The 12,015-nt window shown below is 34.9% G+C and overlaps 2 protein-coding genes across 2 annotated transcripts; one reads left to right on the forward strand and one right to left on the reverse strand.

Moving 5' to 3' along the window:
- Window positions 1-426: 426 nt before the first annotated feature.
- Window positions 427-5,139, reverse strand: LOC130715035 (uncharacterized). Its single transcript, XM_057565030.1, has 4 exons — window positions 5,105-5,139; window positions 2,804-3,356; window positions 2,335-2,347; window positions 427-1,685 (listed from the first exon to the last, which is right to left on the reverse strand). The coding sequence occupies exons 1-4, from the start codon at window positions 5,137-5,139 to the stop codon at window positions 427-429; spliced, it is 1,860 nt and encodes a 619-aa protein (XP_057421013.1).
- Window positions 5,140-8,710: 3,571 nt separating this feature from the next.
- Window positions 8,711-10,066, forward strand: LOC130715045 (phospholipase A(1) DAD1, chloroplastic-like). The gene is made up of 2 exons (XM_057565040.1): window positions 8,711-8,789; window positions 8,949-10,066. Exons 1-2 carry the CDS (start codon window positions 8,711-8,713, stop codon window positions 10,064-10,066), a joined length of 1,197 nt encoding a protein of 398 aa, XP_057421023.1.
- The last annotated feature ends 1,949 nt before the right edge of the window (window positions 10,067-12,015 follow it).

A 12,015-nucleotide genomic window follows, 5' to 3' on the forward strand; every position in this document is an offset into this window, starting at 1 on the left:
CTTCCCAACACTCCACATCATCTTCTCTCTCCAATTCAACAAACTCTCAACAATTACTCACTCCAATGGTTTTACTTAACTCTCAACACCCTACCCCACCACTCACCCTACCCCACCACTTTTTTATTTCACATTTTTATTTAATTTTATATTTTTGTTTTTATAATTACATAAAATTACAATTATCGATTTAAATTAAATTAAAACAATAAACACTTAACAATTTTTTTTAAAAATATAGACTATAATTTTTTTTTTCTTAACTTAAAATGCAAGACAACAAACTAAGCATACAAGAATTTATTTTATTTTCTTAAAATAAAATGCAAGACAACAAACTAAGCACACCATATCTTAAAATGCAAGACAAGGAAAAACTACGCACACAACACACAAATAACGTAATTAGTACGATACAAATCATCTTCAATCCCGAGACATTCCAAACTTTGCCCAGATGTGCTTCACTAGATCTGCTTGCAGTTCATGATGAACATTTGAATCACGCAACTCGGATCTAGCACGCACATGATTTGCAAAAGCGGGTAAAACCTCAGTCGAGTATGGTTGCTGTGTACTAGATCCACCTTCCCCAGATTGCTCAAAATCGGTCCAACGTTGAGCATATGAATCTCGTTCATCCTCGACAATCATATTATGTAATATGATGCATGACCTCATAATGATACTCAAGTCATCTATGTCCCACAAGCGAGCTGGTTCACGGATGATTTTAAAACGAGCTTGAAGAACTCCAAATGCACGTTCAATGTCCTTCCGACATCCCTCCTGAACTTTTGCAAATAACTTATCGGGTTCACTTTGAGGAAGTCTAATCGTTTTGACGAAAGTTGGATAAGAAGGATAGATACCATCGGCTAGATAGTATGCCATATTATAGGGACGACCATTCACAAAGAAATTCACAGCTGGAGCCTTTCCCTGTTCCACGTCATCAAACACTGGTGACCGATCTAGAACGTTTATGTTGTTCAACGTTCCAGGACATCCAAAAAAGGCATGCCAGATCCATAGGTCATAAGTTGCAACTGCTTCAAGAATAACTGTTGTGGTTCCCTTATCCCCTCTAGTAAATTGACCTTCCCATGCTTTAGGACAATTTTTCCACTCCCAATGCATGCAGTCAATACTCCCGATCATGCCTGGGAACCCCCGCATGTCATTAGCATGTAGTATTCTTTGCAGGTCTTCTTGGGTTGGTGCTCTCAGGTACTGTTGCTCATACAATCGTATGATTCCTTTACAGAATCTACGTAAACACTCCAATGTTGTAGTACCTCCAATTTTGATGTACTCATCGACCGCATCTGCTGCCACACCATATGCTAACATTCGCATTGCTGTGGTACATTTTGCTAAGGGTGATATACCTTGTTTATTGGCTGCATCAACGCGTTGGGTGAAGTAGTTATCACTACTTGAAAGGTCATCAACGATTCGAAGGAAAATATGTTTTTGCATCCGGTACCGACGACGAAACATTGCATCGTCATATGTAGGCTCATTGGCAAAGTAGTCGCCAATTAGCCTCTGGTTTGCCGCTGTATGATCTCTACCGAGATATTTTCTACTACGAGGTGCAGTATCTTCTCGAATTTTTCTTCGACGCTCTCTAAATCGGTTGAGTACATAAGCTTCTTCAATTTGACTATTTTGAATGTATGCTGCAAGATCAAAAGGACAATCAGATGGATACATTTTTTGTGAAATTTGAAGTAGATTGGAAGAGATTTGGGATATTGGTACATCAATGGATCTATGAGTCCATATAAGTAGGTACATTGAATGGTGGTTGAGTGCCGCATCTGAAATAAGTTATCAACCAGAGTTAATTATCGGAAAAGGACAAGATTCGAATTGAGTGGTACATATTCAAACACAGTTACCCGAGAATTATTAAAGCCAAACACTACTGACTTGACACCACGGGCAAATTATTAAAGCAAACACTACAGACTTGACACCACTAGTGGATCTGAAATAAGTTATCAACCAGAGTTAATTATCGGAAAAGGACAAGATTCGAATTGAGTGGTACATATTCAAACACAGTTACCCGAGAATTATTAAAGCCAAACACTACTGACTTGACACCACGGGCAAATTATTAAAGCAAACACTACAGACTTGACACCACTGGTGGATCTGAAATAAGTTATCAACCAGAGCTAATTGTCGGAAAAGGACAAGATTCGAATTGAGTGGTACATATTCAAACACAGTTACTCATACATTAAAGCAAACATTACATAGCTGTCACCACTTGAAAATTATTAAAGCGAACATTAAAGCAAACATTAAAGCAAACACTACAGACTTCACACCACTAACAAGTTTGACCAAATACAGACAAAGACTTGCTTGAAATTAATTTCCAAATAGCTCTTTAGACAACTGCTCTAACAACTCTTTCTTACGGTCACTGAGATGCTCTTCCGAAGTTAGCTTTAGATACATACTAACTTTCTTAGCATTAGTCTTCTCTTTCATCGCATTAGTCTTCTCTTTCATCAATTCGTTAGTCTCTGCTTGCACCGATGCTATCTTGTCCAATCGTTCAAGTTCTTTCTCCTTGAATTGGATATAAGAATCCCACTCTTTGTCCACCACCTCGTTGACATCTTCTCTAATTTTCTTTTTACTCTTTTTTTTAGCTGCCTCCCTACCCATTGGACGAGGAATTGATCCTATAGAGTTTGAGCCACTTGCATCACTGTCGTGTGATCTCTTAGATCCACTACTTCTCGAGCCACTATTTCCTCCTACCTGACTACAAAAAACGTGGTTGATCACGGAGAGCGCGCCATTCTTCCATCAAAGTAAATTGACCAATCTTCCCACTTGCGAATAATTCCTGCGCTTTTGCGATAACATCATCCTCCGACCAACCGCTTCGTTGCTCACGCTTAGCGCTATCATAAGCGCCAATCCATTTACCCAATCTTGCGTTCATATAATTCCAACGGTTTCGGCAGGCAACCCAATCGCGCGGAGGATCGAATGAGCAATGCTCATTACAATACTCATTACAATACTCATTACAATACTCAGCAATATCTCTCCAAAATGTTTCTCCTTTCTGGTTTCTTCCGACAACACTGCTTGTTCCACAATTAATCCACCCACTAATTAGCACTAGATTTTGTGCAGTGTTCCATGCGGGTGAAAGGGCTTTTTTGCTCTTAGGAGTGACTTCATTAACTTCATTATCAGCTGACCCGCCACCAAGATTGACTTGTGTTGAAAATTCCGGAAATTCCGGCACATCAACACTCGGAAAATTTTCAGGAACCACTGGCATATAACCACTAGACTGGGGTGTTTGAGATGAATATCTCACAGATCCATAAGATAGATGAGAGTTTGGAACAATTGATGATTGGTTAAAGTTTTGTATGTTTTGAGGAGGTTGGTACGAATATTGATTTGGATCTGGATAATAGTTTGGATTTTGAGGACGTTGGTTGGAGATTTGATGTGGGACTTGATAATAGTTTGGATTTTGAGGACGTTGGTAAGAAATTTGATTTGGATCTTCATAGTTGTTGTGATTTTGGTTGTAAAATGGGTTGTTTGAAGAATTCAGGGTGTTGAAATGGTGATTGTTGGGATCCATTTCAATACAAATGCTAATAGATAGATAAATAAGATGGTAAGAGAGATAATAAGAGAGTGAAAAAACTTGGTTTTTTTTTCTGTGTCCAAATCAAACGAACCAAGTCTCTATTTATAGAGAAAAAAAAATCATGAATTTTGGTACAAATTTTTTTTTCAGAAAAATTTTTTTTTGATGAAATAATTGAGTTCAAAAGATAAGGAAAAACGAAATCCGGAGCAACCAACCAGAGGAAGCCACGTGGCAGGGGAGGAGAAAAAGTCGTTTCTCTCTCCTGAGACAAGGCGCGTCACGCGCCTTGTTTCCGCGTGCAGTGCACGCGCCTGCGAGGGCCATTCAGAGGGCGCCACGTGGCGTCCCTCTCTCCTCTCAACTTTGTTGAATTCCTTCAACATTTCAGCCATTCCTCTCTCCTCTCAACTGACTTCAATAACCATTGGATGCTCTCAACAAGATTCAACAAGCCTCAACATCAATCCTCAACATCCATTGTATATGGTCTAAGCAGAGTCCCTTTTCTAAATGGTAACAAAATGAAAGCATTTCAGTCCTTTTGTTCTAACTTCTAATTTTCCAAAACAAGAATAAGATACAAGGTTATACTTTGGAAAAGGGTAAGCTGCTTAAGAGGAAAATGGACCTCTCTAACGACTAATTAGCGTTGCACTTGATCAAGCCAGACGACGGAAATTCCTAGCCGACCAAAAGTTGTATGTAAGGTAACTCAAAAGCGTAATAACAAACCTACAAGTAGAGCTGTCAATACGGGCCAGCCCGATCCATATGGGTCAACCCGTATGAGTCGGGTTGAAAACGGGTTGAGTTGTGTCAACCCGAGGTCTTAACGAGCCAGGAAAATATAAACCCAACCCGGCTCGCTACGAGCTCGCGGGTTGGCGGGCTGGCTCGCTGGTTGAGTGAAATAAATATAAAAAATTAAGAAATAGGATTAGAAAATGTTTAAAAGGTTATAAAAAAATAATTTCAAAAAAATACTTATAGAAATTGGTATCAACTCATAAAAAAGAGGTTTATCAACGTAATTATTTTTATCTCACATTTAAAATATAGAAAAAGAATTTAGTTTACAGGATTTAAGAACACAATTATTTTACTGTCACATTTAAAATGAGATAAATAATATAATAACAATAAATAAAACATAAAAAATTGACTCAAATTAAAAGAAACGAAAATTTCAATTTTTCTATCTAAAATTAATCCATAAAACTAACATGGAATTAAAGAGAAATAAAATAAATTTTTTAATAAAAAATAACTCTAACCCGACAGGTTGGCTCGCTTGACCCGCGGGTTGACTCGTTGTCTAACCCACGGGTTAAACGAGCCGGGTTGCACTAACCCAAGTTTTTTTCGAGCTGGAATTTAACCAACCCAATCCGGCTCATTTAGCCAATCCGTCGAGCTGGTCCGTGGGTTGGAACTCATATTGACAGCTCTACCTACAAGACTATTGAGTTGTTGGTAACCTCAGACTCCATGCGCTTGGCCCTAAAAACAATGCATTGTTACTCGAAAGTTTGATATATTATTGAAGATAAAGTCATTGTGAGCCAGTGTTTAGAAAACTAAATCGGATTAATTGGTCGGTTCAATTGAGAATTAGTGGGGTGGCCAACATGGTCATGCGGAAAAATAGGCTTATTTCGAAACCCGATTGGACTAGCTAAGAACTGGTTGAACCTTGTCAAAACTAGTTTTGAATCTATTCTAAAAGTCAGGTTAAACCGGTCACGATTACTTTTATTTGTTTTTTTACTAATTTTAAAATATACTGAACCATTTATTATTTATTTTTATCATATAAATTATATGAGATAAAAAATTATAATTGATTTACAATTTAATTAGCATAAATTTCTTAATATATATCTTGTGTAAATATTACATATTATAATAAATATTAATAATAATTATATTTAATTACTACCAGTTTAACTCCTTCGATTCCAATTGAACCTTTGAACCTTTAATCAATATTCTCTCGATCATCATTCAGTAAACTTGTGGATTTTAAGTTTTTAATCCACAATAGAATAACGAATAATTTTATATACCGCGTTTGAATATTCTATAAGTAATTTTTAATGAATAATTTTATATTATATATTAATCAACTATTAGAAAAATATCAAATAAATGATGTTTTTACAATAAATGCCCTTATTAGTACAATAAATAAGGAGAGATAACACATACCTACTTAAAGGGTAAAATAGAAAAATAATCTTCTTTTTTTCTAAAAATCAACAAAATTAATCACACTTTTAATATGTGTGCTCCACTCAAAGTGAACAGTTAAATAGGAACGAATGAAGTAGTAATATATGGAGGTACCGAGTCCCGATTATACAACTATTATTTTTTGATGGACAAAACTCATAAAGCTTCTGTGTATGTTCATGCTAGTAGAAAAATGAGAAGGAAAAAAAATATGCTACAAAAGTCACCGACTTCAACTTCAATTGACTCATGACTTCGTTAATTCCTAGCGCGTGTATCTTTATGGTGTGATTCTCACTAAATTTCTTAAAGCTCTTCTGCTAGTGCGCTTACATAGTTTATTGACATTGACACTCCATAGTCCATAGTTGAAATCATAAAGTTGCTGAAATTTTTGACCTGCTTTCTTGCTAGATTTGGAAATAGGTCGGAGGATCAAGACTAGAACTTAAGAGTTTTGTGTTTATTACTCTTTCTATATATGTTAGTATTTTAATTTTTTCTCTCCACATTTATCAGTTATTTTGGCCTTTAGTGTGGGTTGTTTAGGTGTTAATTTGTATGACCTTTACTGAGGGGTTGTCCTCATGTTTTGATTCCAATCAATAATACATATCCTTTTTGTTTTCAAATTTTTTTTTGTCAATTGTACTCTTAACTGAATATACTAATATTGCAGTTACTTATTAACTATTCAGAAAAAAAAGAAAACACATATTAAGTGTAATTAATTTTTTTAAAAAAAAGAAATGTAATTAATTTGGTTAACTTTCAAAAGAGTATTATTTACTTTTCTATTTTACCCTTTAAAATGTATGTTATATATCATCTTTTATTATTCTCACAAATGCATTATTTGTAAAAATATCAATTAATACTCTTTTGAAATTATAAGTTGGCAGATAAATAGAAATAAATTATTTTTCTCTAACTTTGCAGTTAAAAATAAGGAACATAGGTATTAATTAAGAACTGAGTGAGTATTTCTCTTTTTGTATGTATTAAATATGTGAGACAATTAACTTTAAATAAATATTATGATGTGAGATATAAATACAATATTTCATTTGATATTATTACATGAGAGGGTTCAAATCATAGGTTGGGCTAGGCTAGATTTTGCTTAAATTAAATAGGTCTGACCTACTTAAAAAATTAAAGGCATAAGTCTTACTAATTACCTGTCATATGATTTTTTTAGTACTCATGAGTTTGATTTTTTTTGAAAGTTTAGCACGGCCTTATTGTCTATTCAAAGACATATGTTAATATATCAATAAATTTATAGGTAGGCTAATGAGCTAAAATATATTAAAATAAATTTATCTATAATTTTTTTATAAGAAAATCTATCTATAAATAGGACAACATAATTATAGGTTAACAGGTATGTATATATGGAGGGCCATGTTCGAATTCCAATGGTGTGAAAGTTTTTAAAAAATTTCTATTTCATATAAAGTAAGTTATAAGTCTATTTTTAAAGAGATTTATATGGTTAAAACATTATATAGTCTAACATATTTAAACTTATAAATAATTAGTTGATAATTAAGAATATAATTTTAAAATATAATAATAATAATAAATAAATTTATATTATTTTAAATGGGTTGCTGCCTGCAAGGCTTACGTGACTTTTTTAGTGGTTCAAGTCTGACCTTTAATTTTTAACTAAATATTATTATTTTTAAAAAGCCTTAACATTATATGTACATTTATTTATTTGGTATGCTCGAGACTGAGCCTGATGTAGATTAGACCTACATAGGCTTCAAAGAACAATCTCACCAATTTCCACCCCTATTTCTCGCAAGCTTATGATTCTATGATTAATTTGATCTAGAAAGGGTGGTTACACATCTTCAATACATTCATTTCACATCTATATATAGTCCACATAACACCTTTTTCATCCGATGGGGAGTAACAAAACTTTAGATAAAAATAAGGCATGGTTAGAAAATTTAGTTCTAAGTCAAAATTCTATTCCAATTTTAATTGAAACTTTTTTTTTTTGAAATGTAATTAATTGAAACTTCAGAAGCTATAGCTGTCGTTGCATTTACATACCACCTACTTTAGTGTATAAATATATGTAAGTTTATAAAATTGGGATTGTTGAATAGAATATGATTCATCCACTCCTAAAATTCAACTTCAATCTCCTAGAGAGTTAGAAAAAAATAGAGATAAGCGAGATATATTATTAATAATACGTGATTATCTTTGAAAATAGATAAAGGTAAAAAGAAATTATATAAATGAAATTTAAATATGATGGAAGTGAAAGTCATAGTTTTCCCGAAATAAATTTTTTTTTGAAGCAAAATAATTTTACATTTGTATAGTGTAAACATCTAATATATACCAAAGTGAGAAAATATGAGAATAGAAAAAAGTAATTAACGTAATATATGTAAGAAATGAAAATAAATAGAGAAAAATGAGATGTCTATTAGATGTATATCTTGTTTGCATCTTTAAGTATCAATATCGGTCCTTAATAAGGGAATGAAAGAAGGTGAAGGGTCAGGGTTCGAATCTTGATGAAGGAACTAATTTAATAACAATTAACAACTAATATTGGCCTATAAAAAAAAAACCTGCCGCGTTCTTTTCAATCCTTTTTTTTACTGACTTTTCAGTGGAAAATTTTGATGTCCTTGTCATCCTTTCTGTCAAACTGAAGCTCCACTTTTTCTCCCTCCACATTCCACATTAAACAACTTTTTGATGCCTATAAAATACACTCCATTGAGTTCCATAGAGTTAGGAGATTCTTTTTCTTTTCATTCTCTTTGTTTCCCCATTCAATATCATTCAACAATGAGGCTTACCATGAAAACACCATCCCCACGACCTCCAACACTCCCTTCAACAAAAACCTACACTCTCAAACCGCATTGCATAACCATGACCCTACCACCTAAGCAAATCAAGAACTTACAAGTATCTCATTACACTCCACAATCTACATTACAATTAGATAAAATTATTAATCATTTTGAACATCACAATGATTTTTCATATTTTCACTCATCATCATTATCATCTTCATCTTCAGTTTCATCTTCTTCTTCCTCTCTTGGCCAAAAGGCAGAGAAACTTGGAAAGAGGTGGACGGAGTACCAAGGCATGAACAATTGGGATGGCTTGCTTGATCCATTAGACCACAACCTACGTGCTCAAATCCTAAGATATGGTCATTTCGTTGAAGCTGCATACAAATCCTTTGAATTCAACCCTTCTTCATCTAACTACGCCAACTGCAAGTTCAACAAAAGCACACTTTTCGAAAGTTGTGGTTTACTTAACACCGGGTACAAAGTAACCAAACACCTACGTGCAACCTCAGGGATTCAATTACCTAGTTGGGTGGACAAAGCACCGAGTTGGGTTGGAACTCAATCAAGCTACGTTGGATATGTAGCAGTATGTGACAACAAAGAAGAGATCAAAAGGCTTGGTCGGCGTGATGTGGTTGTTGCATATAGAGGAACCACCACATGTTTGGAATGGCTTGAGAATTTTCGTGCAACACTCACCAACCTCAAAACTCCATGCAACAAAAGTGGGGCAATGGTGGAAAGTGGATTCTTGAGTCTCTACAGATCAGCGAACTCATGCTTCATGAGTTTGCAAGATATGGTGAGGCAAGAGATTACAAAGGTCCTCCAAACATACGAAGGAGAACCCTTGAGTCTCACTGTCACCGGCCATAGTCTGGGGGCGGCTCTGGCCACCTTAACAGCGTACAATGTTAAGTCAGTCTTTTCTAGACTTCCGGTGACAGTGATCTCTTTCGGCGGGCCTCGTGTAGGAAACCGGGACTTCCGGCTGCACCTTGAGAAACAAGGGACGAAGGTTCTACGCATAGTGAACTCTGATGATCTTATCACAAAGGTGCCAGGGTTTGTGCTCGACGAAGACGTGGCAAGTTGCGAAGGGTTTCACGTGGTGGGTCTTCCGAGTTGGATTCAGAAGAGGGTCATCGAGGAGGCACAATGGATGTATGATGAGGTTGGGAAGGAACTCCGGTTGTGTAGCAAGGATTCTCCGTACCTAGGAGCCACGAATGTTGCCACATGTCACGAGCTGCACACATATATGCACTTGGTCGATGGTTTTGTGAGCTCCACGTGTCCCTTCAGAGCCTCCGCAAAAAGGTTCCTACAACGGTAACAGCTCCACAAGAGGGTCAGGGTCCAACCCAAACAATTGAAACTTAGAAAATATTAGTTGTGTAAATTACTCAAAGTAAATATTAGATAAAATTATACCATAGATTTATGTGGTCCAATAATATTTTAACATATGTCATGAGTTAGAATTTTCAAAAACCCATATCAAAATATTATTAAGCCACATAATCAAACTTGGATGATTCTATCCAAGATAAACCTTGAGCAGTTTAGCAAACCCAAAAAGAAAATAGGTAGATAAAGGAAACATTAATGTCTAAATTATTTAATGTTGTGGACAGTCCTCAAACATAGGGTTGTTCACCGGTCGGACTCCGGTTAAAATAGTCGGTTTTATTAGGTGAAAAATATCAAAACACTAGATTCGCCACCGACTGATTAGTGGCTACGGGTTGTTCGGGTTCAGTTTGTACGGGTCACAACTTTATCGGATAGGTTCATACAGGTTGTTAATCCAGAAAAAAATTCACAAGAAAAGAAGATGCACTACGAAGTTTGCTCCGCCTTGACTGTGACATAGAATGACACTCTACTTGGATAGATCTTACTCATATATGAATGAAGGAACTATTAGACAAAACATCATTAGCCTTCAAGAACTCATTCAGATTTATGATTGTTAAAGAGAAGAGAAAAGTTTGAGGCAGGACACAAGTCAGGCAACAAAGTTAAGTTAGTAATGGGGGTAATGTGAAGTTGTGAACCATTTAGATGGGTTGAGGGAAGTGATGTCAATCGGTCAGTTTCAGTCTGACTCGGGTCAAATTAGTCGGTTTTGTCGGGTGGAAAACATCAAAACATCAAGACCCGCCACTGACCGATTAGTAGCTACGGGTTTTCGGATTTGATTTCTCGGGTGACAATTTTGTCGGGTGAAACAAGTTTCGGTCTAAAGTTTTTTTTGGACAACCATATTGAAACATGACCAGGGTTGATGAGAGGACGCTAATTAACTTCTTGAATATCAAATATTAGTGACAAAGTGTCTCATGAATGATTTGATTCAAATGTTTTATCTTTGATTTGTCTAATTAAGATTTTGAGTTCAAAATTTGCATACGGGAAAAAATCCATCCTGAGAGAATTTAGCTCCGCCAAAACTTAGACTATTTATTCAAATAAAATTATTTTATGTGAAAGATACTAAGAATAAAAAGTTAAATGTGTTTTTTATCCCCGTTAAATAGTAAATTTTTGAACTTGCTCAATTTTTAATTGTTTGTTGATTTTGATCACTCTAAAGTAGTGAATTATTGATTTTAGTCCATCCATCCATTTTTGTAGCATTTTATAATGGTTCAGACCGACAATAGCCTATTTTGTGGCGGTTTAAAAACTATCACTAAAGCATAAAAACCGCCACAAAATCTGATTGTGGTGGTTGAAACGGCCACAAAATGCCAAAAAAAATTGAGGGACCAAATTAATAATTCACTATTTTAAGTATCAAAATCAATTAAAAATTAAAGGAAATTTAAATATATTTTTTTACATCGAAATGATAAATTCTACCATTTAGGAATTGATCTTAGACATTTTCATACACCCAATTCATATATTCCTTAGTTTTTTATCACGTGAGTATCATTTGGGAACAAAATTAACAATTTGATATTTTAAGAGATAAAAACATATTTATCCCTTAAAAAAATAAATATTGAGTCACGAAGTCGGTGGTTGATTTTGCAAATTCTTCGTTTGAAATCTCAGGAAACCAAGATGATTGAATGGTCGACAGCTGCACTACTAATAGCACTATATCGTAGTAGTTAACCGGCATATATATATGCTGCGTCTGACGTTAAACATATTGTAAAGGTTTGTTTTGTTCAGATTGCATTCATTGATTTTTAGTTCCAAATGCTCAAAGTGGGACGGCAAACTGAGAAATTACGCAAACTCTCATTTAAGCCAGCATATAAAGAAAAA

Source organism: Lotus japonicus, chromosome 1, assembly GCF_012489685.1.
Source record: "Lotus japonicus ecotype B-129 chromosome 1, LjGifu_v1.2".
In the NCBI taxonomy this organism is placed as follows: Eukaryota; Viridiplantae; Streptophyta; class Magnoliopsida; order Fabales; family Fabaceae; genus Lotus; species Lotus japonicus.